The sequence below is a fragment of the Heterodontus francisci genome, chromosome 5, assembly GCF_036365525.1.
Source record: "Heterodontus francisci isolate sHetFra1 chromosome 5, sHetFra1.hap1, whole genome shotgun sequence".
Lineage (NCBI taxonomy): Eukaryota > Metazoa > Chordata > Chondrichthyes > Heterodontiformes > Heterodontidae > Heterodontus > Heterodontus francisci.
The window spans coordinates 94,127,686-94,154,788 of record NC_090375.1 but is presented as its reverse complement, the minus strand read 5'-3'; the positions used below and the strand labels follow the sequence as shown (position 1 = coordinate 94,154,788).

At 42.3% G+C, this 27,103-nt stretch overlaps 1 protein-coding gene across 9 annotated transcripts in view; it reads right to left on the bottom strand.

Moving 5' to 3' along the window:
- dtna (dystrobrevin, alpha) overlaps positions 1-27,103 on the bottom strand; it is a 437,687-nt gene that overhangs the window by 206,716 nt on the left and 203,868 nt on the right. For all 9 annotated transcript variants that reach the window (XM_068031788.1, XM_068031787.1, XM_068031789.1 and 6 more), the window contains exon 5: positions 3,289-3,374. In XM_068031788.1, coding sequence (XP_067887889.1) covers positions 3,289-3,374 — 86 coding nt within the window. The remainder of the gene's footprint in view (positions 1-3,288; positions 3,375-27,103) is intronic.

Genomic DNA, 27,103 nt, shown 5'->3' with positions numbered 1-27,103 from the left:
TTTCAGTAGCCAATGTATTGCTTACCTAAGTATTGGGAAGGTTAAGATATGCTCTGGATTGTAAGAACCCACGACGACAGAACTGTATAAATGAAAGCTGTGTTGTCCCATTATACTGGGATTAGTGGCATTATGTTCATATAATTTTTTTTTAGTTTTATTACATTTATTTAATAAGGAAAAATGAAAGAAATGTAGGACATGCCATTCATCAGCTGCTTGATGGGATATTACTGATTAGGTAGATTTGATTTGGGAATTGTGAATAGTGGGTTTGGATGATGAAGGGATTTTTCTGATTCATTTCTGAAGGTTTGAATGGTATTTTCATTTATTTTCATCTTCACTGTTAGTGTGCTTTCATTAAAAGGTCCAATGCATTTAACCACATCCCTTTTTTATTCCTCCACAACTTTAAATGAAGACGATGCCACTGTCACACATAGCAGACCTTGCAATTGTGGAAAACAGACCTATCATCAAACTGGTATTATTAAAATGTTGCAAAGGCAGTAGACTGACATTTAGTGACAGATACGTTTTGCTGACTCCATCACCCTGTCTCATTATGCAGCATGTCTATGAAAAACAATTAAGTTCTTTGTTGCTTTCATTTAAGTTACCTCTTTGGGAACTACAATTCATTTAGCAAATGAGCACCTATAGAGCTCTGCTATTGGTTTGTTGAAACCACAGCTAAAGCTCAGCCACCACTTATTTACAAAGTAAGTCAAGTACCACAGTGAAATGAAAAATTTAGTAGAATGATATTGTTCCCCGTGGATATCTTCAACAGCCCTCTGTAGCACCACTGTGGAAGCACAATCTTTCTGATGCATCAAAGGCCGAGTTCAATAATGTAATCAGTATCACCCAGTTATTGCATTTTGGGCGATGGGACTCCATGTTGGCACTGAAGCCTAATCATTGCTCAATGTCCTCAGCATCCACAATGACCTCGGAGTGCAATCCAAATAAGGTTCACTTCCCATAATGGGTCAGATTGCCTGAAAACTACATCTTTGCAATGATCACTGCAAGGAACATAATGGCACATTTTAACACTGGGCAGTTTAGCTAGATGCATCATTAATATATGCTAATCATTTTAATGGCCTACTGGCTGGAGCAACCATGATGGTCATTCTGACCAGTGAAATCTGCCAGGTGGCCCCACAAGCTCAGTTAAAGATTTTGTCTATCAGTCAAACAAGAGCAGGAGTGCTCCTCTGGGCCTCACATATAAAGTCTGGGCCTCTGTCAACCTTAGCTCCTCCCCACTGCCAATTGCCAATCCTCACCCATGACTAAAATGTGGATAGCCCCAGGCCGCATGATTTTTGCCTGCCAGCAGCTGGTCAGCTGCTTGTATGTGTCCAGTCAGGCGGACAGCTGGCCAGCAAGATGCTAATGAGGCCTGGCTGTTAAAATTGGCAGGGCCACCCTGTGGCTCTATTTGTCTTTTTGACTGGTAGTTAAAATCTATGCTCAAATGTTGAAGGCACAAAATTGGTGGTGAATTTCTATGGGGTTTGAAAGATGGTCTCACTGAAAGTTTAGAACTTCTGCATAAAATAATGCATTCTGATTAATTTTAAGCACTTTCATACTTCACAATTGATAGTCTAAAAAGGAAAAGAAAAAAAAATAACATTTAGATTTTCAACAAATCAACACTTCCCTAAAGGTTATATCAACAAATACTCTCCCACATCCAATCCCTCCACTCCAGTTCATGGATGTACTCTTATCTCCTCCTGACACAGCTCACAGCAACATTATACCCCATCAAACAGTTAGAAGTAGCAAGCATGAATACCAAAAGGGATGACCATGTAGACAAGCCTCCTAGAATTCTTTGTGGAGGTAACAGACATAGTAGATGGGGGTAAAGCAGTAGATGTAGTGTACACAGATTTTAAAAAGGTCTTTGACAAAGTACCACATGAGAGATTAAGGTGTATAGAATTAGGGGAAAGATAGCAACATTTAAATAAAAATGGTTTGAAGGATGAAAACAGTGTAGGAGTTAAGGGCAGCTTCAGAAGTGCTATCAAACCTGAAGATGACAGTAAATTGGAATTATGCAGTATTGAGTGCCACATTATAGATAGGAGATTGAGGCTTTAGAAAGAACATACACATTAACTTGGATGCTGCCCGTTTTCAGGAAATAGAAATATGAGAAAAAATTCAAACATTGGGTCCTTTTTAGTTCGAATGATGCAGATTATGGGACAAGTTTGGAAGGAATGGGATAGGGTAGATAGAAGCAGAATATTTCCAGTGATTGAGGATCAAGAATGAGGGGCCAAAGATACAAGATTAAATGTAAAGGATTTAAAACAAAAGGCCAGAAAAATTACTTGACACAGAGTTGTGAGGCTCTGAATTCACTTCCAGGGAAGTAGCTCACAAGGAACATCTGCATTCAAGATTAAATTGGCTAGGTGGATGAAAAAATGATATGTACAGTGGACACATATCTATTAATGGTAACGCTTGTTTCTAAATATTACAGAGTTAAGTAAAATGTTGGTCTCAGATTTCCATATTCTGTCTCAGTCTTCCCTATGTCTGTAATTGCTCTAGTATATTGAAGTTAATTTTCACCTTCACTGCATGGGCAGAACTGATGGAGTAGATCACCTGTTCACTATAGAACCCATATGATTTTCATTACACTGCAATAAGTGGAATAAAAATCGGACAGGTGGATATTCCACTCCACCAGATTACTGCCCATGTGGTGAAAACAAAAATTTTCCCCATTCTCTTACGCAATGAGCTCTTACTTCCTGATCAATTTACAGTTTCTCCTACTCTATTATACTGTTGATTTCAACTTCTGCACCTTTCTCCAAATCTGTTTTTGCACTTAAAAGAACAGATGCTCAGCCACTGTTAAACACAGGGAAGAATGAGAGCAGGCTGTGTTTATACGAAACACTGATGAGCATTCACTTTAGATATTAAATAGCATACAGACAGCATATTTATACAAATGGGTTGCCAACATAAGTTCGTCCTCGTTTTTTTTCTGAAGCTGTCTTGGCTGTGTTACTTTTGTATCTTCCCTTACATTCCAACAAAGACTGCACTTCAAAGCTTCTTCATTGGCTGTAAAGTACTTTGGGCTGTCCGAAGATCATCAAAGGTGCTATATAAATGTAAGTTTTTTTTCTTACATATTTCAAAGTGGAGATAAGCAGTTGTCAAATAGCAAAAATTTTAAATGCAGAACAATGACTGGAACATTGCAATGATTAGCATGTACAAAATACTTACATCTCAGTTTATCCAGTATCTTCCCTCCGCATATTGTTGCTAGCGCCACTTTCACAGCAAAAACTGATATTTTGCCATGGCCTTCTCTGAAAAATGAATCAAATAACTACATTTTAAACAAATGAGTCAGCAGTCATTTAAGAAAATAGAAGCATATAAGCTAATCCCTTTCTGCAAACAGATTTAGATCTTAATGTTACTCACATCACTTTGTAACGGTTCCGAAAAGATTTTTTTCTCCAATCTGAAACTTATTTTAATACAGCAGAACAGTTTTTCTGGTGTATTTCTTTCTTATGATTATATGTTTACTAATTGAAGATCACTGAATAACAGTTTAAAAAAAAGGAGGAAAGAGCAACTTCTGAGCTGGATCCTGAGCCTGTTTCTGGTGTGGTAGGTCGTCGCAAAAAAACCTGTAATTCCAAGATAATTTAAAGAGTTATCTTAGGGGCTACAAACTGACTGTTCTACTGTGACCTCAGGTTGTGAGCCTGAGCTGAATTAGACTACATTACAGCCATTTTTTAAAAAAAAGGGTGGCTATACTGAAATTAGAACCATAAAAATTGGCCCTTTGTGTCTGCTGCATCACCTTACTAATGCAACACAACATTAATCTTACTGTCCTACACTTCCCCGTAACCCTGTAAATTCTTAAATATTAAAATTTTTAAAAATGTTTATCCTCTTTTCCCATAAAAGATGCTGCTTCAATTACTCCTCATGCAAACTGTTGTTCCATGCTCCAACAACTCTGTGCAAAGAAATTTCTTCTAAACCCTCTCCTACTGTTTATTATAAACAACCTAGAATAAACACTGTACAATAAGTAACTAAACATTCAGGCCTCAGAGACTGGAATTAAATATTTTATGTCTGAAGTTTGGTTCAGAAACTCAGAACACAATTAACTGCTCACATGTTAAACAAAAGATTAGGACTCAGATGTTAATTAAATGGATAGTAATTTCATTACACTAGGGTGTCATTCCATTCAGTAATGTGGTAAAAGAAGTAGGATGTTGCAATTCTGTCTCATTATTTTAAGATAAAATTCCCAGTATGGCGGAACTGTCCTATGATGAGAGATTGGGGAAACTGGGCCTGTATTCGCTAGAGTTTGGAAGAATGAGAGGTGATCTCATTGAAACCTACAAAATACTTAAAGGGATAGACAGGGTAGATGCAGCTAAGATGTTTCCCCTGGTTGAAGTGGATGATCAGCCATGATCATATTGAATGGCAGGTCAGGCTCGATGGGCTGAATGACCTTTTCCTGTTCCTATGAACCAGTTTGTTTTATATGGGTAAATGCCTTTGTTAAAATAGCAGACAAAGCAATGTCATACCTGTGAACTGCTCATCCAGTAATATTGCAAATAGTTCATTCTACGTTTACATTACATATACTTAATCTCCTTCTGAAAAGAAAATTCAAAGCTATGATTCCAAAAAATAGAAGCCATGGTAACATTTAGATGTCCAACTGATTTTACCCTGCCACTGACCATAGAAAGGCTATACAACATTTAGTAACAGCTGTAAAAATACTTCAACAAAGAACAAAATGTTGCAGGTGATCCAATGAATCATTTCCTAACAATTAACTCCAATTTATCAATTAATTAATTTTTCTGTGATTATATTGTAGTTATCAAGATGCCATTAAATATCAACCACATAGAACATCCCAACTATCAATGTGCATCACATACAATGAATTACTTTGAAGAACTTTGAGATGTTTCGGAGAGACGCGACTAGCGGAAATAGGGATTATTTGTTTTTATAGGACTTCAAATAAAGTAAATCTTTGATTCCATTTTTTATAGTAGAGTCATGGAATAGTTGTGTATGGAATTTCCTTTATTCGTGGAAAAATTAGCCTGTTGATGACCCATGCAGATGACTAGCTGAACTGTTGAATAGTTTTCATAAATCTATTGTATGCAAATATGTGTCTGAAGTGTATTTGTGTTGTTTTATAGCCATCATATCTAGCTCAGAGTACAGTACATTGTCTGTTCTATAGGATTATCTGAAGGGCTACTTTGTGTAAATTTGACCAGCAAAGACTGTCTTTTTAAGAATTTGCTAAAAGAAGCTGCAAAGATAGAACAAAGAACAAAGAACAAAGAAAATTACAGCACAGGAACAGGCCCTTCGGCCCTCCAAGCCTGCGCCGATCCAGATCCTCTATCTAAACCTGTCGCCTATTTTCTAAGGGTCTGTATCTCTTTGCTTCCTGCCCATTCATGTATCTGTCTAGATACATCTTAAAAGACGCTATCGTGCCCGCGTCTACCACCTCCGCTGGCAACGCATTCCAGGCACCCACCACCCTCTGCGTAAAGAACTTTCCACGCATATCCCCAGTAAACTTTTCCCCTCTCACTTTGAACTCGTGACCCCTAGTAATTGAATCCCGCCTCTGAGAAAAAGCTTCTTGCTATCCACCCTGTCTATACCTCTCATGATTTTGTACACCTCAATCAGGTCCCCCTCAACCTCCGTCTTTCTAATGAAAATAATCCTAATCTACTCAACCTCTCTTCATAGCTAGCGCCCTCCATACCAGGCAACATCCTGGTGAACCTCCTCTGCACCCTCTCCAAAGCATCCACATCCTTTTGGTAATGTGGCGACCAGAACTGCACGCAGTATTCCAAATGTGGCCGAACCAAAGTCCTATACAACTGTAACATGACCTGCCAACTCTTGTACTCAATACCCCGTCCGATGAAGGAAAGCATGCCGTATGCCTTCTTGACCACTCTATTGACCTGCGTTGCCACCTTCAGGGAACAATGGACCTGAACACCCAAATCTCTCTGTACATCAATTTTCCCCAGGACTTTTCCACTTACTGTATAGTTCACTCTTGAATTGGATCTTCCAAAATGCATCACCTCGCATTTGCCCTGATTGAACTCCATCTGCCATTTCTCTGCCCAACTCTCCAGTCTGTCTATATTCTGCTGTATTCTCTGACAGTCCCCTTCACTATCTGCTACTCCACCAATCTTAGTGTCGTCTGCAAACTTGCTGATCAGACCACCTATATTTTCCTCCAAATCATTTATGTATATCACAAACAACAGTGGTCCCAGCACGGATCCCTGTGGAACACCACTGGTCACACGTCTCCATTTTGAGAAACTCCCTTCCACTACTACTCTCTGTCTCCTGTTGCCCAGCCAGTTCTTTATCCATCTAGCTAGTACACCTTGGACCCCATGCGACTTCACTTTCTCCACCAGCCTACCATGGGGAACCTTATCAAACGCCTTACTGAAGTCCATGTATATGACATCTACAGCCCTTCCCTCATCAATCAACTTTGTCACTTCCTCAAAGAATTCTATTAAGTTGGTAAGACATGACCTTCCCTGCACAAAACCATGTTGCCTATCATTTTTGAAATAGAGACGCTGTAACATAAATTCAATTATTGTACTACATAATATCTTGGCTGTTATTTTTTGCTTCTGTATTACATCACTGGTAGATAAATCAGGACAGTAGTTTTAGCTTACATGTTGTGATCCAATGGTGTGACGTTTCTGCTATCTGAGGTGACAAGGGAACATGCATATCCCAAGTTCTTTCCTGTAAGCGATTCACCACAACGTGGGTGGTGGCAATAATGGAAACGTGGCTTAAAAATGGCGAGGACTGGGTGCTTAATATACAAGGATATAAAGCGTTCAAAAAATATAGAGGAGGAAAAAAAGGAGGCGGGGTAGCATCGCTGATTAGGGTAGATATTATTGCAGTGATGGAAAGGAAGGATATCCTTGAAGAGGCAAGGTCAGAATCCATTTGGTTAGAGTTGAGGAGCAAAAAAGGTATGATCACACTACAAGGGGTATTCTATAGGCTTCCAAATAGTGCGAGAGAGAGAGCAGCAAACCTTCAGGGAAATCATAGAGATATGTAAGAACTAAAGAGTGGTGATTTTGAGGGGCTTTAATTATCCAAATATCAGTTGGGATAATTTTAGAGTAAAGTGTAAGGAGGGGGAGAAATTTCTAAAATGTGTTCAGGACAACTTCCTTGATCAATATGCTCTCAGCCCAACTAGAAAAGAGGCATTGCTGGATTTGGTGCTGGGAAATGAGGTGAGCCAAGTGGACCAAACGTTTGTGGGGGAGCACTTAGGAAAGTGTTCATTGTACCATGAAGTTCAGACTGGTTTGGAAGAGGGCTAATTTCAATGTGATGAGAAGGGATCTAGCCAGGGTAGAATGGAACCAAAGACTGGCAGGAAGAGCTGTATTGGAACAATGGGTTATCTTTAAGGAAGAGATGCTTCAGGTACAGTCTAGGAACATTCCAACAAGGCTGAAAGGTAGGGGAACCAAGAATAGGGCACATTGGTTGACAGGGGAGATAGAGATGATGATGAAACAAAAAAGAGGGTGTTTGATGCATGTCAGGTGAACTCATCAAGTGAGAACCAGGCCATATGCAATAAGTTGAGATGGGAGGTGAAGAAAATAAGACTGGCCAAAAGAGAATATGAAAATAGAATGGCAGTCAACATAAAATGGAACCCAAAGATCTTCTGCCAGCATGTAAATAGTAAGTGGATAGTAAGAGGTGGCGTGGAGCCTATTAGGGACAGTGAGGGTAATACATGCTTAGAGGTACAGGGCAAGGCTAATATACTGAGTGAGTACTTGGTATCAGTGTTCACTAAAGAAATGGAGGCTGACATAATATTGGTAGAAGCAGAGAGAGTAGAGGCAATGGATAGGATAAAAGTTGAGAGGGGGAGGTACTAAAAAGGTTGGCTATGCTTAGGGTTGATAAGTCACCTGGTTCAGATGGCTTGCATCCCAGGTAGCTAAAGGAAGTAGGGATGGAGATAGCAGAAGGGCTGGTCATAACCTTCCAATCTTGCCTGGATATGGGGAGGTGCCGGAGGATTGGAGAGTGGCAAATGTTATTCAAGAAAGTGTGTAAGGACAGTCCTTGCAACTACAAAACAATTAGTTTAACATCAGTGGTGGGTAAGGTTTTAGAAACAATAATCAGGGAAAATATCAATGGGCACTTGAGAGGTTCAAGTTAATTAAGGATAGCCAGCATGGATTTGTAAAAGGCTGATCATGCTTGACTAATCTAATTGAATTCTTTGATGAAGTAAGAAGTTGATGAAGGGAATGCGATGGATGTTGTTTATATGGATCTTAAGGAAGTATTTGATGATCTACCACATAAAACGCTGATTAAGAAAACTGAGGCTCATGGAATGGGAGTGTCAGTATCCAATTGAATAGAAAATTGGCTTAAGGACAGAAAACAGTGAGTTGTAGTAAATGGTTGCTTTTCAGACTGGAGAATGGTAGACACTGGTGTTCCCCAAGGGTCAGTGCTGGGAACACTGTTTGTTTTGCTGTATATAAACTACTTGGATCTTGGAATACAGAATAGAATCTCAAAATTTGCTGACATCAAACTTGGAGGTGAAGCAAACAGAGGATGATCTGAATCGCCTGCAACAGGACATAGATGGGCTAGCAGACTGGGCAGAGAGATGGCAGATGGAATTTAATACTGACAAGTGTGAGGTGATGCATTTTAGCAGAAGGAATAGGGAGAGGCAATATAAACTAAATGGCACAGTTCTAGAGAGTGTGCAGGAACAGAGGAACCTGGGTTGCATGTGTATCGATCTTTGAAGGTGGCAGGATATATTAAAAGAGTGGTTGGTAAAGCATATAGGATCTTGGACTTTATAAATGGAGTCACTGAGTACAAAAGCAGGGAAGTTATGCTGAACTTTTATAAAGCTCTGGTTATGCCCCAACTGGAGGATTGTCTCCAGTTCTGGTCATCACACTTTAGAAAGGATGTGAGGGCCACTGAGAGGGGACAGAGGTTTACTGGAATGGTTCCAGGGATGGAGGATTTTAGTGACTAGGTTAGGTTGGAAAAGCTGGATTTGTTCTCCTTCGAACAACGAAGATTGAGGGGAGATTTAATAGAAGTGTACATGATTATAACAGGCTGAGATAAGTTAAACAACGAAAAACTGTTTCCATTAACAAATGGTACAAGGACTAGGAGACACATATTGAAAGTTTTGGGAAAAAGATGCAGGGAGAATATAACGAAGCACTTTTTTTTAAGGCAGCGGGTGGTAATGACCTGGAACTTGCTGCCCACAAGGGTGATGAAAGCGGAGATGATCAATGTCTTTAAGAGGAGGTTGGATGGCCACTTGAGAGAAGTAGACTTGCAGGGCTACAGGGATCAAGCTGGGGAATGGGACTGACTGCATAGCTCCGTGAAGAGCTGGCATTGACTCGTTGGGCCAAATGGCCTTCTTCTGTGCCGTAAATGATTCAATGACTCTATGACCTGGGTTATGCCAATCGAACCATGCATGAAAATTAAGATGCAGGTTTCAGCTCATAGAAGAGTTAATCTACATATGGAATCGGGCATTGAATCGTTTATACAGGTAAAGATTCTGGTAGAAAACCTGAACTGCAATACATGATAAGGTGCTATATAAATGCAAGTTGTTCTATCAATTTGAATATCCCTAACCTTGCTAACATCCGTGGACTTGTGACAAAATTGGAAGAGCTGTCTGACAGTTCAGTCAAGCAAAAGCCTGGCATTAGATGATTTGGATGTGGGGATCAAATGTAGTATTTCCAAGTTCACGGATAACACAAAACTTGGCGGAAATGGGCGAGGAAAATGCAAAGCAGCTTCAAGGGTATTTGGACAGACTTTGAGAGTGGGCAAGAACGTGACAGATGGAATATAATGTGGAAAAATGTGAGGTTATCCACTTTGGTATGAGGAATAAATGTGTAGAGTATTTCTTAAATGGTAAGAGATTAGAAAGTGTAGATATGCAAAGGGACCTGGGTATCCTGGTTAGTAAGTCACTGAAAGCGAACATGCAGGTGCAGCAAGCAATTAGGAAGGCTAATGGTATGTTAGCCTTTATCGCAAGAGGATTTGAGTACAGGAGTAGTGAAGTCTTGCTTCAATTGTATAGAACCTTGGTTAGACCACGCTTGGAATATTGTCCCCTGACCATAGAAAGGATATTATTGCCACAGAGGGAGTGAAACGAAGGTTCACCAGACTTGTTTCCGGGATGGCAGGACTGTCCTATGAAGAGAGATTGGGGAAACTGGGCCTGTATTCTCTAGCATTTCAGAGAATGTGAGGTGATCTCATTGAAACCTACAAAATGCTTAAAGGGATTGACAGGCTGGATGCAGCTAAGATGTTTCCCCTGGTTGGGGAGTCTAGAACCAGGGGACACAATTTCAAAATAAGGGGGAAACCACTTAGGACCGAGATGAGGAGAAATTTCTTTACTCAGAGGGTTGTGAATCTTTGGCATTCTCTACCTCAGAGGGCTGTGGAAGCTCAATCATCGAGTATGTTTAAAGCAGAGATTGACAGATTTCTAAATACAAATGACATAAGAAGATATGAGGATAGTGTAGGAAAAAGGCATTGAAGTGGAAGATCAGCCATGATCATATTGAATGGCGGGGGAGGCTCGATGGGCTGAATGGCGTTCTCCTGCTCCTGTGTTCCTAAATTCATACCTTACAGCCCATGTCCCAGACTCCTCCATCACCATCCCTCGGTAGGACAGATTCACCAGAGGTGTTGGTACAGATGTATACAATCGGGATGGAGTGGCCCTGGGAGACCTCAACTTTGACCTGATACCATGCGACGTCGTGGGGTCCGGAGACAAACACGGGCAAAGAAACCTCCTGCTTATTACCACCTACCGCCCTCCCTCAACTGATGAATCCATGTTGAATCCCACTTGGATGAAGCACTGAGGGTAGAAAGGGTACAGAGTGTACTCTTGGTGGGGGACGCTAATATCCATCACCAACAGTGGCTCAGTTGCACCACTACTGACCAAGCTGGCTGAGTCCTAAAGGACATAGATGCCAGACAGTAAGAGAACCAAAACAAGGGCAAAACGCACTTTACTACATCTCAACGACCTACTCATCGTAAATGCATTTGTCCATGACAACATTGGTAGGAGTGATCACTGCACAGTCATTGAAAACACTCTCCATCATGTTGTGTGGCACTACCACCTTGCTAAATGGGATAGATTCAGAACAGATTTAGCAGCTCAAAACTGGACATCCATGAGGCGCTGTGGGCCATCAGCAGAATTGTATTCAACTACAATTTGTAACCTCTTGGCACAGCCCATCCCTCACACTACCACTACCATCAAGCCAGGGGACCAACCCTGGTTCAATGAGGGTAGGAGAGCATGCCAGCAGCAGTATCAGGCATAAAAATGAGGTGCCAATCTGGTGAAGCTACAATACAATGCATGCCAGACAGTGGAAGCAGCATGCTATAGACAGAACTAAGTGATCCCATAACCAATGGATCAGATCAAAGCTCTGAAGTCATGCCGCATCCAGTCATAAATGGTGGTGGACAATTAATAAACAAATATGAGAGAAGGAGGCTCAATGAACATCCCCATCCTCAATGATGGTAGAGCCCAGCACGTCAACACAAAAGACCAGGCTGAAGCACTTGCAACTGTCTACAGCCAGAAGTTCCGATTGGATAATCCATCATGGCCTCTTCCTGAGGTCCCCTTCATAGATCTCTCTCCCAACATTCAATAGGGCAGTCTAACAGTAAGTGTTGTAATAAGAGTATAATAACACAGCAGGACTAGAGGTATTAATTAAAATTGATAGTTTAAACAGGTTACTAATTAGATTGTTAAAAAAAAGAGACTGAGTGTGACTTGAACAGAGTGCTGGGTGTTCAGTGAGTTGAGAAAGTTTGGGTGAGGAGGGGAAAAGTGAGGAGGGGTGCTCCTTTGCTTTGTTTTTTCTAACCTTTTCACTCTGTAGGACTTGGTTCTTATTCTACTACAGGGGAAGAAGCTAGCTGCTTGTTGGGTATCTGGTAAGTGTTTAAGGTTTATTCTATTCCAAAGGTTTAAAATAGTACAGAAACTGGTGGTAAGGTTAATAAAATATATTAAAAAGGAAAATAAATAATTAAACAAAATAATTAAGTAGTTAGTTAAAACACAGTAAGGATGGCAGGACAGGTAATGGGTCACGCCTGCAGCACGTGAGAGCTCCTGGATCCCAGTGCGATCCAGGGCAAACATGTCTGCAGCATGTTTTGTGGCTCGAAGAGCTTCTGCTCTGAGTCATCGAGCTGGAGTCCGAGCTGCAGACGCTGCGACACATCAGGGAGGGGAGAGTTACCTGGACACTTTGTTCCAGGAGACAGTCACACCCCTTAGGATAGGGTCTTCTGATTTGGTCAGTGGTCAGGGACAGGAACGTGTGGCTGCAGCTGAGGGGACCCAGAAGGCAGGAGTGCAGTAGCCTCAGCCTTTGCGATTGTCCCAATAGGTCTGAGGTTCTTTCAGCTTGTTTGGATGAGAGTGGAGGCTGAAGAGTGGATGAGCAACCTGACCATGGCACCGTGGTACAGGAAGCCATTCAAGAGGGGAGCAAAAGGAACGTAGTGGCAGTAGGTAGTATAGTGAAGGGATTGACAATTATCTGCAGCAAAGAGCGAGAGTCCAGACGGCTGTGTTGCCTGCCTGGTGCCAGGGTTCGGGACATTTGCTCAGGGCTGGAGAGGAACTTACAGTGGGAGGGGGAGGATCCAGTCATCGTGGTCCATGTAGGTACCAACTACATGGACAGGACAAGGAAGGAGGTTCTGCATAGTCAGTATGAGGAGCTAGGCACCAAATTAAGAAGCAGGACCTCAAAAGGTAATAATCTCTGTATTATTACCTGATCAGCCTCAAGAAAACGAATATCATGGGACAGGACGTCAGAAATGCTCCATCCATCAATATCAGCGACCACGCTCTGGAAGTGGTTCAAGAGTTCACCTACCTAGGCTCAACTATCACCAGTAACCTGTCTCTCGATGCAGAAATCAACAAGCACATGGGAAAGGCTTCCACTGCTATGTCCAGACTGGCCGAGAGTGTGTGGGAAAATGGCGCACTGACACGGAACACAAAAGTCCAAGTGTATCAAGCCTGTGTCCTCAGTACCTTGCTCTACGGCAGCGAGGCCAGGACAACGTATGTCAGCCAAGAGCGACGTCTCAATTCATTCCATCTTGGCTACCTCCGGAGAATCCTTGGCATCAGGTGGCAGGACCATATCTCCAACACAGAAGTCCTCGAGGCGGCCAACATCCCCAGTACATACACACTACTGAGCCAGCGGCGCATGAGATGGCTTGGCCATGTGAGCCGCATGGAAGCTGGCAGGATCCCCAAGGACACATTGTACAGCGAGCTCGTCAATGGTATCAGACCCACCGGCTGTCCACGTCTCTGCTTTAAAGACGTCTGCAAACGTGACATTGATCACAAGTCGTGGGAGTCAGTTGCCAGTGATCGCCAGAGTTAGCGGGCAGCCATAAAGGAGGGGCTAAAGTGTGGCGAGTCAAGGAGACTTAGCTGTTGGCAGGAAAAAAGACAGAAGTGCAAGGCGAGAGCCAACTGTGTAACAGCCCCGACAACCAATTGTATCTGCAGCGCCTGTGGAAGAGTCTGTCACTCTAGAATTGGCCTTTATAGCCACTCCAGGCGCTGCATCACAAACCACTGACCACCTCCAGGCGCTTACCCATTGTCTCTCGAGACAAGTGGTGGTGGTAGTGATGGTGGTGGTGGTGGCAAAGATTACCTGAGCCACATGAAAATTGGTATAAGGCAAATAAGATTAGAAAAATGAATGCATGGCTCAAAGACTGGTGTGGTAGAAGTGAGTTCTGATTCGTGGGGCACGGAAACCAATATTAGGGAAAGTGAGGGCTGTACCACTGGTACGGTCTGCACCTGAACTGTGCGGGGGCTGGTGTTCTAGCGAGCTGCATAACGAGGGAAGAGGGTTTTAAACTAAATAGTGGGAACAAGGAATCAAATGTGGTAAGATGTAAAAAAATCAAGAGTAGAGACAAGACAAGAGAGAAAGGTATTAATATGGGAAATGATAAACAGACCGTGACAGGAAGGGATAGAGAGTACAAATCTAAGAATAAAGCAGCAGTCAAGGCTAGACATTACAAAACAATAAAAGGAAAAAAACTAAAGGCTCTGTATCTGATGGCACGGAACATTCGAAACAAAACAGATGAACTGATAGTGCAAATAGAATAAATAGGTACAATCTGATAGCCATTACAGAGACATGGCTGCAGGATGACATAGTTTGGGACCTAAATATTGAAGAGTACATGACATTTAGGAAGGATAGGAAGCTAGGAAAAGGTGGAGGTTGGCTCTGTTAATGATGGTATTAGCACATTAGAACGGATGACGCAAGTTCAGGAAACCTGGATGTAGAAGCAGTTTGTGTAGAGAAGAGAAATGATAAAGGCAAGAAGTTACTCATGGGAGTGGTGTACAGGTCCCCGAACAGTAATCACACAGTAGTACAGAGTATAAAGATACGGTGATAATCATGGGGGATTTTAATATGAACTGGAAGAATCAGATGGGTAAATGTAGCCTAGATGAGGACTTCACAGAACATTTTTGGGATAGTTTCTTAGAACAACATTTTCTGGAGCCAACCAGATAGCAGGCTATACTGGATCTGGTATTCTGCAATGAGATAGGATTAATTGATGACCTCATAGTTAAGGCATCCCTAGGTAGCAACAATCATAATATGATTGAATTTTACATTCAGTTTGAGGGAGAGAAGAATGGATCCAAGACTAGTATTTTCAACTTAAATAAGGGCGATTATGAGGGCATGAAAGCAGAGCAAGCTAAAGTGAACTGGCAAATTAGGTCAAGGGATTTGATTTTTTGATTTAGAGATACAGCACTGAAACAGGCCCTTCGGCCCACCGAGTCTGTGCTGACCATTAACCACCCATTTATACTAATCCTATACTAATCCCATATTCCTACCACATCCTCACCTGTCCCTATATTTCCCTACCACCTACCTATACTAGGGACAATTTATAATGGCCAATTTACCTATCAACCTGCAAGTCTTTTGGCTGTGGGAGGAAACCCACGCAGACACAGGGAGAACTTGCAAACTCCACACAAGCAGTACCCGGAATTGAACCTGAGGTCAGTAGAGATTCAGTGGCAGACATTTAAGGGGATATTTCAGAATACACAGAATAGATATATTCCAATGGGAAAGAAAAATTCCAAGGGGAGGACCCACCATCCGTGGTTAACTAAAAAAAGTTAAAGATAGTATCAAACTTAAAGAAAAAGCATATAATTGCACAAAGATGGGTGGCAGGTCAGAAGATTGGACAGAATATAAAAAACAGCAAAGAATGACTAAAAGATTGATAAGGAGGGAAAAAATTAGAGTTCAAGAGAAAACTAGCTAGAAATATAAAAACAGATAGTAAGAGTTTCTATAGATATTTTTTAAAAAAGAGTTAACAAAGTGAACGTTGGTCCTATAGAGTCTGGGGAATTAGTAAGGGAAAATAAGGAGATGGCAGATGAATTGAACAGGTATTTTCCATCAGTCTTCACTATAGAGGATACAAATAACATTCCAGAAATAGCTGTAAATCAGGAAATGGAAGGGAGGGAGGAACTGAAGAAAATTACAATCACCAGGGAAGTGGTACTGAGCAAATTGTCGGAGCTGTGGGCTGACAAGTCCCTGAGTCCTGATGGACTTCATCCTAGGGTCCTAAAAGAAGTGGCTAGTGAGATAGTTGATGCGTTGGTTTTAATTTTCCAAAATTCTCTAGATTCAGGCAAGATTCCATTCAATTGGAAAATAGCGAATGTAACTCCTTTACTCAAAAAGGGAGCGAGAGACCGAAAGCAGGAAACTACAGGTCAGTTCGCTTAACATCTGTCTTAGGGAAAATGTTGGAAGAAGCTATTATTAAACACGTTATAGCAGGGAACTTAGAAAAATTCAAGGTGATCAGGCACAGTCAACATGATTTTGTGAAAGGAAAATCAAGTTTAACCAATTTATTGGAGTTCTTTGAGGGAGTTACATGTGCTGTGGATAAAAGGGAACCTGTGAAAGTACTGTACTTAGATTTCCAGAAGGCATTCGATAAGATGCCACATCAAAGGTTATTGCAGAAAATAAAAGCTCATGGTGCAGGGGGTAACATATTGTAATGGATAGATGATTGGCTAGCTAACAGGAAAAAGAGAGAGTAGGCATAACTGGGTCATTTTCTGGTTGGCAAGATGTAATGAGTCGTGTGCTGCAGGAATCAGTGCCTCAACTTTTTACAATTTATATAAATGACTTGGATGAAGGGACCGAAGGTATGGTTGCCAAATTTGGTGATGACACAAAGTTAGGTCGGAAAGTAAGTTGTGAAGAGGACCTAAAGAGGCTAGAAAGGGATATAGATAGGTTAATGTGGGAAAATTTGAAATTGTCCATTTTGTCAGGAAGAATAAAAATGCGTATTATCTAAATGGTGAGTATCATGCTGGGCCCCCATCTGCCATGAATGAGGCACATTAATTTTGTCATGAACATTGATTTTAAACTATTACTGGAGTGAGGGGAGGATTTGTTGAACAGATCAGCCATGGCTGGAAAAGATATTTGCATATTAACAGATGGTGTTTGGAAGGACGAAGCAGCCACCCCCTGACATTCAATCCACAAACATTGAAGGCGGGGGAGCTCGCATTCCAGATTGACTGCCTAGTTGATACAATACACAGAGCCAAGACGTGGTCAGACCAGTTAGTCACATGACTAACCTGCTTGGTAACCTGGGGGGTTTTCTGAATTCTACAGTTTGAACTGAGAGCCTGCTGAAAGCAGAACTCTCCTGGACTGAAGAAGACCTCCTGTCTGTCTGCCCCCATCTCTCTCTCACAAGCCTCTGAATCCACTGAAGACACATGAACCCCAAAAGGGAAAAGTCTCCTACAGCGAACATGTGAAGAGGACATAATCTAGCTATATCCCTTTGTAGCCCCCTTAAGTGAGTGGGCAAAGACCTTGCAAAGGAAGTCTGATGTGGGAAAGTGTGAAATTGCCCACTTTGGCAGGAAGAATAAAAAAGCATATTATCTAAATGGTGAGAGATTGCAGAGCTCTGAGATGCAGAGGGATCTGGGTGTGGTAGTGCATGAATTGCAAAAAGCTAGTATGCAGGTTCAGCAAGTAATTAGGAATGCTAATAGAACGTTATCGTTTATTGCGAGGGGAATTGAATACAAAAGTAGTGCTTCAGTTATGCAGGGCATTGGTGAGACCACATGTGGAGTACTGTGTACAGTATTGGTCTGCTTATTCAAGGAAGGATGTAAATACGTTGGAAGCAGTTCAGAGAAGGTTTACTAGACTAATACCTGGAATGGGTGGGTTGTCTTATGAGGATAGGTTGGACAGGCTGGGCTTGTATCCACTGCAGTTTAGAAGAGGAAGAGACACCTGATTGAAACATACAAGATCCTGAGGGGTCTTGACAGGGTGGATGTGGAAAGGATGTTTCCCCTTGTGGGAGAATCTGGAACTAGGGGTCACTGTTTAAAAATAAGGGGTTGTCCATTTAAGACAGAAATGAGGAGAAATTTTTCTCTGAGTCGTGAGTCTTTGGACCTCTCTTCCTCAAAAGGCAGTGGAAGCGGAGTCTTTATTTAAGGCAGAGGTAGATAGATTATTGATAAGCAAGGGAGTGAAAGGTTATCAGGGGTAGGCGGGAAAGTGGAGTCGAGGTTTCAATCAGATCAGCCATGATCTTATTGAATGGTGGAGCAGCTCGAGGGGCCGAGTGACCTACTCCTGCTCCTAATTCGTCTGTTCATATGTTCGTATGCCAGTCTTCAGCCAATTTGATTGACTTCGTATGATGTCAAAAAATGGCTGAGCACACTGAATACAGCAAAGCTCATGGGCCAAGACAACAACCTGGCTGAAGTGAAGATTGGTGCTCCAGATCTAGCAATACCCCGAGCCAAGCTGTTCCAGTACAGTTACAACATTGTTAACTATCTGACAAAGTGGAAAACTGCCCATGTATGTCCTGTTCAAAAATCTACTGCTCCATCAGTCTACTCTCTGTCCTCAGCAAAGTAATGAAAAGGTGCCATCGACAGTGTTATTAAGTGGCACTTACTCACCAATAACCTTCTCACTGATGCTCAGTTTGGGTTCTGCCAGTACTACTTAGCTCTAGCTTCATTACAACCTTGGTCTAAAAATGGATAAAAGAGCTTAATTCCAGAGGTGAGGTGAAAGCGACTGCCCTCGACATCAAGGCAGCATTTGACTGAATGTGGCATCAAAAAGCCTTGTAAAATTAAAGTCAATGGGAATCAGGGAGAAAGCTCTCCACTGGCTGGAGTCATACCTAGCACAAAGATGGTTGTGGTTGTTGGAAGCCAATCATCTTAGCCCAGAACATCACTGCAGGAGTTCCTCAGGACCGTATCCTAAGGCCAACCATCTTCAGCTGCTTCATCCATGACCTTCTCTCCATCATAAGGTCAGAAGTGGGGATGTTCACTGATGATTGCAGTGTTCAATTCCATTTGCAACTCCTCAGATAGTGAAGCAATCCATGCCTGCGTTCAGCAAGACTGGGACATTCATGTTTGGGCTGATGTGTGGCAAGGAACATTCATGCCACACAAGTGCCAGACAATGACCATCTCCAACAAAAGATAATCTAACCAGCTCCACTTGACATTCGACAGCATACCATCACTGAATACCCCACCATCAACATCCTGGGGGACACCATTGACCAGAAACTTAACTGGACCAACCACTTAAATACTGTGACCACAAAGACATGGACACGATAGGTTGAATGGCCTCCTTCTGTGCCATAAATCTCTCCAAGAGCAGGTAAGAGTTTGGGAACTCTGTAGTGAGTATCTCACCTCCCTACTCTCCAAAGTCTATCCACCAGCTACAAGGCACAAGTCAGCAGTGTAATGGAATACTCTCCACTTGCCTGGATGAGTGCAGCTGCATCAACACTCAAGAAGCTCAACGTCGTCCAGGATGAAGCAACCTGCTTGATTGGCACCCCATCCACCACCTTCAACATTCACACCCTCCACCACAGGTGCCCAGTGGCTATCTATAAGATGCACTACAACAATTTGCCAAGGCTCCATCAACAGCACCTTCCAAACACGCACCTTCTACCACCTAGAAGGTCAAGGATAGCAGGCGCATGGGAAACTGCTATCTGCAAGCAGCCTCCAAGTTGCACATCATCCTGACTTGGGGTTTTATCGCCATTCCTTCGTCATCACTAGGTCAAAATCCTGGAACACTCTCCCTCACTGCACTGTGAGCGCACCTACACCAAATGGACTGCAGCAGTTCAAGAAGGCAGTTCACCACCACCTTCTCAGGTACAATTAAGGATGGGCAATAAATGTTGATCTTGCCAGAGATGCCACATCCCATGAATGAATGAAAAACCAAATGGGGTATCAAACTCACAACCAGACTGACTTGGTTAAAGTAATTATGTATATATGTTTTAAGTAAAAGTTGATTAACAGAAGCAAAGATTTTAGGCATATATAGAATTCAAAACAACATTGCCATTCATACTGCCAGTGACATCTAGATAAAGCCCAATAAGGAAGCGGTCTTCCCATTTTAGATCCTTTCTTCAGCAGGCCCTGAAATGAGTGGGGTTTTTTGACCAAGGTGTGAAAACAAGAGCCCTTATTGCTATAATGCAAAGAAAATCACTTATTAGAACTTCATACATAACACTTTAATGATTCCCTTCCACCAAAGAGCTCAACAGCTGAACTTCTGGTGATAGTTTTCAGAGAATAGCTCTAAACTGCTTGAATCTTTGAAGTCCTGCCTCCAAGAACTGCTGGACAAACAGCGAGCTGGCAGCTCCTCAGTCCCAACAGTGCCACTGGGAGTGGTGGCCACCTCTGGGACTGCACCCAACAAGAAGAGGACGAAGGACGCCGGCCTTCAAAGAGGTTGGTAGGGGTTGGGCCTTGCCGGGGACAATCTGCTAGACCCCGGTAAGGGGGGTGGGGTGATATGGTTGGAGTGTAGGGCAGGCAGGGTTGCTTTGGGGGGGGTAATCCATGCTGCTGGGGGGTCCTCTGTGGAGCGCAGGGTGCCCAAAAAGGATGCCCCCTCCCCACAGCCCGCAAGGAGGCCGCCATGTATTACTCGGCAGCCTCTTCAAGTGATGTTCCCGTCCAACACTGGCAAAATACCAGCGGCGACAGGAAGAGACCCTTAAGTGATGGGCGTTTAATTCCAGACTATAGATCCTACACAATTGATGAGATAAGCACGTAAATTAGTCCATGTTGAGTGAAGAAATCATAAATGGGCTATGATTTGGGAAGCCAGATTCACATTTCACAACCACAATTCTGTTTAGGAAGTAGCTGGTAAAGAGTGCATGCATTAACATTTTAAACCTCTTATGTTAATTAAGCTCTAGTTCAAAGTAAATTTCTTTGGCTCTTGCAGATACGATGGAGTTAGCTGCCAAAAATGAAGGGAACAGATACATTTTTGACTATGGGGTACAACTCTTTTAACAATATATACAAACCTAGCAATGAGCGATTACACCTCCTGCAACATCTTCAAGACACTGCAGCAGACTGGCATCAGACATTCCTTTCAATTGTTGTCTGCTGATTGCCTGTGAATGATTATACCTAATTTTTGGACATAATCACCAATGAAACAGTAATACGTGTTGACAAATTAGACTTCAATTTTCACTAAATGGTTTTCTGGGATTTTGCTAGTAATTCAGGAATCGATTTCCACAACTGTGCCCATTAATCTGTGAAAATTGTAAATGAGTGGCCTTCATTTTATAAGTCATTTATCTTTGTTGTGCATATAACGTCTATCCCTGATCAGTTTAAAACTGAAAATTCACATCAAGATGCTATGAAAAATGGATCAGCTAGATATTCAGTCACTGTAAATCAGTGACTCTGACAATATACCCTACTGTTATAAAACTGTAAATTTTCTAGCATATTATGAGCAACACCATGGAAGATCTGCTTGTAATATATTAAAATTTCAGTTCCAGGCTGAAAGCTGGCCATCAGGGGCCACCTGCCAACAGCAGATAAATGGTAAGATCAGTCCCACGGAGCCCTCAATCGAATGGGGTGGTGGTGGGAGAGAAGTGCTTGAAGCAGGGGAGATCTAAGATTTCCCTGTAGGGTCCAAAGAAGCACTCCCACTCTTCCTGGTCCCACAAGGGAACTAGGAAAAAGAAAGAGATTACCTTAACTGCCGCTTTCCATTCAGCCTGCCAAGTTAAAATTACAGTTGGCTCCTGATGATGTTATATGATAATAATGATCCTGTCCGCTTTGGGTAGGTGTCCTTGCAGCCTGCTACAGTTGAGCAGCTAAAAATTGCAAGCATTCAGCTCTCAGCTGCTCCAGGGCAGGTTAGTAACCTGGACGATTTTAACTGCCCACCGTTCCCCACCACCCTCCCCAATGGCTAGTATCTGCCAGGTGGGTAGGGTTAAACCCCTCACCCATGTCTCCTCCACCGTCACCTCCAAAAGAAAGTGCAAGGTGCTTTTGGTCTTCTTTGTCACTATGATCAAGACCATCTGATTGGCTGCCTCTGCTGCGTCCCTCACTTCCACTAGCTCACTGGGCCAAACATCCTCTAACATTTCCCCTGCCCTAGCCCTGAGCTTGCATCTCTCTCTAGTTTCTCTCCTATCGCCACTCATGCCATCCATGAACTCATCTTGTCCATGAGACCCACCTCCTGCTTCTTTAACATATTTCCACTAAATTGCTAACCACCTAAACTCCCTTTCTAGTCCCCATGTTAGCTGATAACGGTTCTCTCTTTTCAGGCACTGTTCCTCTTGGTTTAAATTTGCCGCAATCACCCATTTTCTCAAAAATACAATCCTTGACCCCATCTTCATTGCAAACTACCGTGCCATGTCCAACCTCCCTTTCCTCTCTAAAGCCTCCTAAATCCATGCTCATTTTGCCCGAAACTCCATGTTTAAATCCCTTCAATCAGGTTTCTGCCCCTGCCACAGTACCAAAAGCCACAGCTCTTGGGACTGCACTCACCTGGTTCCAGTCTTATCTATCTAATCTTAGCCAGAATATCATTTGCAATGACTTCTCTACCCGTCCCCACACCATTACCTCTGGTGTTCCCAAGGATCTAGCCCTAGTCCCCTCCTAGTTCTCATCTAAATGCTGCCCCTCAGCAACATCATCTGAAAACATAGCATTAGTGCACTGATGACACCCAGCTCTACCTCATCACCAGCTCTCTCGACTTCTCCACTGTTGCTAAATTATCAGACTGCTTATCTGACATCCAGTACTGGATGAGCAGAAATTTCCTCCAATTAAACCTTGGATCTGTCAAAGCCATTGTCTTTGGTGCCTGCTACAAACTGTGTTCCCTAGCTACCTGCTCCATCCCTAGATTCTGGAAAGGTCCCAGCGGATTGGAAAACAGCAAATGTAACACCTCTAATCATTAAATAAGGGAGTCAGAAAGCAGGAAACTATAAGCAAGTTAGCCTAATATTTGTCATTGGGAAGATGCTAGAACCCATTATTAAGGAAGTAGTAGCAGGACATTTAGAAAATCATAATACAATCAGACTGCGTCAACATGGCTTTATGAAAGGGAAATCATGTTTGACAAATTTATTAGAGTTCTTTGAGGATGTAACAAGCAGGGTGAATAAAGAGGAATCAGTAGACATAGTGTATTTGGATTTCCAAAAGGCATTCAAAGGTTACTAGCTGAGAGCTCATTGTATTGGGGGTAATATATTAGCTTGGATAGAGGATTGGCTAACTGACAGGAAAAAAAAAGTCAGGATAAATGGGGCATTTTCAGGTTGGCAAATTGTAACTAGTGGAGTGCCACAGGGATCAGTGCTGGGGCCTCAACTATTTACAACCTATAACAATGACTTGGATGAAGGGACCGAGTGTATTGTCTCATCAGTAAATTTGACCACAAAGATAGGTGGGAAAGCAAGTTGTGAGGAGGAAACAAGAAGTTTGCGAAGGGATATAAATAGGTTAAGTGACTGGGCAAAAATTTGGCAGATGCAGTATCATGTAGGAAAATGTGAAGTTGTTCACTTTGGCAGGAAGAATAGAAAAGCAGATTATTTAGATGGATAGGGACTGCAGAATGCTGTGGTACATAGGTCTCTGGGTGTCCTTGTACATGAATCAAGAGAAGTCAGCATGCAGGTGAAGCCAGTGTCAGGCAAGCCCCCCACCTGCCAAGAATGAGGAAATTTAATTTTGCCACATGAACCTTCATTTTAAACTGTTGTTGGTGAAGAAAGAACTTTCTTTAAAAAACAAGTGGAGACTTAGGCTGGAGAGAGACATTAGCATATCAACAGACAGTACTTCAAAGGACAAAGGGGCTATTCCCTCCTCCAATTTAATCCACAATGGACTTTTGATTACCAGATGTTGAAGCATTCCAGGTTAACCACTAAAATGGCCTAATACACAAACAGACATGGTCAGACCAGTTTAGTCGCATGACTGGCTGACTGCTGGAGTTTTTTGAGTTTGAACTGGCCACAGGGTTATAACTCAGAAAGCAGTTCGCTGCTGGACTGGAAAAGACCTTTCTCCTGTCTACTCTCATCTCTTTCTCATGAAACGGAAGACCCATTGAAGACACATGAACTCAAAGAGAAAAGTCTCCTACGTAAACCAGGTTTAAGAAGAATACTGGGCCCCAACGAAAAGTAAGAGCTGTCTACAATCAAAGACTCTACGGCAAGCTGGAAACACAGAAACAGTAACAAGAAACCCCCTTCAGAGACTGCTTCAAACCTCTCTGCTTCATTTTTTCTTCTGCTCTTTTCTGTCCCTATTTGCATGTGTGTATCGCATGTGCATGCTAGCATGAGTGCGCATATACCCATAGACGTCAACCGAATTAAAGTTTAAGTTCGAATAAATTTCACTTTTCTTCTTTGAACCTAAGAAAACCTAGTGTGCTCATTTCTTTGCCTTATAATTGGAAAGTAGTGAATAAGGATTCACCTGGGGTGGGGGCGGGGGGGCGGGTGGCGGGGTGGGAAAGCTTGAAACATTGTTTAAAAATTAAATCCGGTTACAATAAGACCAGGGGAAGACAGTAAAAGACCCCTGGACACCTTTCACACCTGGTTGTAACACAAGTAATTTGGAAGGCAAATGGAATGTTGGTTTTGTTTCAAGGCAGATGGAATATAAAAGTAGGGAAGTCTTGCTACAACTGTACAGGGCATTGGTGAGACCTCATCTAGAGTATTGTGTAGTTTTAGTCTCCTTGCTTAAGGAGGGATATACTTGCATTGGAAGCAGTTACTGGGCAGTTTCACTGGGTTGTTTCCTGGGATGAAGGGATTGTGTTATGAGGAAAGGCAGAACATAGTGGTAATGCCACTGAGCTAGTAATCTAGAGGCCCAGGCTAATGCCCTGGGGATATGAGTTCAAATCTCACCATGGCAACTGCTGGAATTTAAATTCAATTAATAAAAATCTGTAATTGAAAGCTAGTCTCAGTAATGGTGCCATGAAACTGTCATCGATTGTCATAAAAACCCATCTGGTTCACTAATGTCCTTTAGGGAAGGAAATCTGCAGTCCTTACCTGGTCTGGCCTACATGTGACTCCGACTCAGAGCAATGTGGGTGACTCTGAACTGCCCTCTGAAATGGCCTAGAAAGCCATTCACTCGTCAAGGGCAATTAGGGACGGGCCATAAATGCTGGCCTTGCCAGTGATGCCCACATTCCATGAAAGAAGGAAAAAAAAGGTTGGGCCTATATTCATTGGAGTTTAGAAGAATGAGAGGTGATCTTATTGAAACATATAAGATTCTGAGCGGTTTGTTGCTGAGAGGATGTTTCCCCTCGTGGGGGCACAGTTTCAAAATAAGGGGTCTCGATAACAGAGATGAGGAGGAATTTCTTCTCTCAGAGGGTCATTAATCTTTGGAATTCTCTTCGCCAGAGAGCAGTGGAGGCGGGTTCATTGAATATATTCAAGGCTGAATTAGACATATTTTTGATCTACAAGGCAGTCAAGGGTTATGAGGGGGTCAGCAGGAAGGTAGAGTTAAGGCCACAATCAGATAGCTGACTGGCCTACTCCTGCTCCTATTTCTTATGATCTCTCCCTGCAAACTGTTTTAGAGGCTGAACCAGTCTGTTCGCAACCTTGGTGTCATATTTGACCCAGAGATGAGCTTCAGACCACATATCTGGACCATCACTAAGGCCACCTATTTCGACCTCCATAACATCGCCCGACTTCACCCCATTTCAGACCATCTGCTGCTGAAACCCTTATCCATTCCTTTATTACCTCTAGAATTAACTATTCCAACACACTCCTAGCCAGCCTCCCACATATTATCCTTCCTGGAACTCCCTCCCTACATCTCTCTCCACCTCTTTTTGCTCCTGTAAGATGATTGCTAAAATTTACCTCTTTGACCAAGCTTTTGGTCATCTGGCCCGATGTAGCTCGGTGTCCAATTTTGCTTCATAACACTACTGTGAAGTGCCTTGGGATGTTTTATTACATTAAAGACATTATATAAATACAAGTTGTTGTTTACGCTCAGCTGTCCTTGTACAATAATCACACAAAAGATTGCAACATTCTAAATCATGCACAAAATACAATCCCTTGGATAACTTGTCCACCCACAGGATGCCTTCCTCCTCCTTCAAACACACACTTCTAATAACTAAAGTGAGGTTTCACCATGAAAATTGTTTTGGACTATTACTAATGCCATTGAGTGGTTGCTGCGATCACTTTGCCTATCGTCCACCCAATGTATGATATATATGAAAATTGGCCAGACTCTGTTTTAGGACTTGTAAATTTTCTTAGAAACGAGCATCATTTCTGCTTTAAAAATAAATCACATTTCACCTCATTCAGAATGTTCTATGGTTTTATACATTCTTCTGATCTTACTTTGAAACTGCCGGTATTAAAGAAAATGTACCATTATATCACAGAAAAATTTTTTGGAAGTTACAATGAAAATTCAATAGATTTGTTCTCTATCATACCACAAATGAGTCTTGTGAGAAACTTCTTTTCCCACAAACTCTGTTACAATTTCAGCAGAAAACAGGGAACACATTTCAGAGTGAATATTTTCCACTCACTGACAGCAACCATTCAGTGATCGTACAAAGAGATTGTTCACTGCTTTTGGCACTGTTATTTCATGCCATTTGGCACTAACGGAAATTGCACAAAGTCTGGGAGTTCTGCCAGTCTTCATTTTATTCTTCTCTGAGGACAGAGAATAAAATCACAAATACATACAATAAACTCATCTTATACAAAAGAAAAACACTGCGGATGCCGTAAATCTGAAGTAAAAACAGAAAATGCTGGAAATGCTCAGCAGGCCAGGCAGCATCCGTGGAGAGAGAGTTTAATTCACTGCCACTTCTCTTCCAGGAATGCCCATTTTGAAGAAGTTCTGCTCTTCTCTCCAACTGTATTTCCATTTGTCTCTTCTACTTTATTCACCTTCATTGCTTTAAATATCCTTTCTCGTCTTTGATCAGTCATTTACTAAAACTCACTTTCACGGCCACATCTACCTCGACTACACTTCATCACACCCTGCTTCCTGTAAGGGCTCCATTCCATTCTCCCAGTTTCTCTATCTCCAGCGCATCTGTTCTGATGCAATCTTTCACACCAGCGCTTCTAATATGTCTTCCTTTTTCCTCAACTGAGGATTCCCCCCCATTTGGTTCACAGGGCCCTTGAC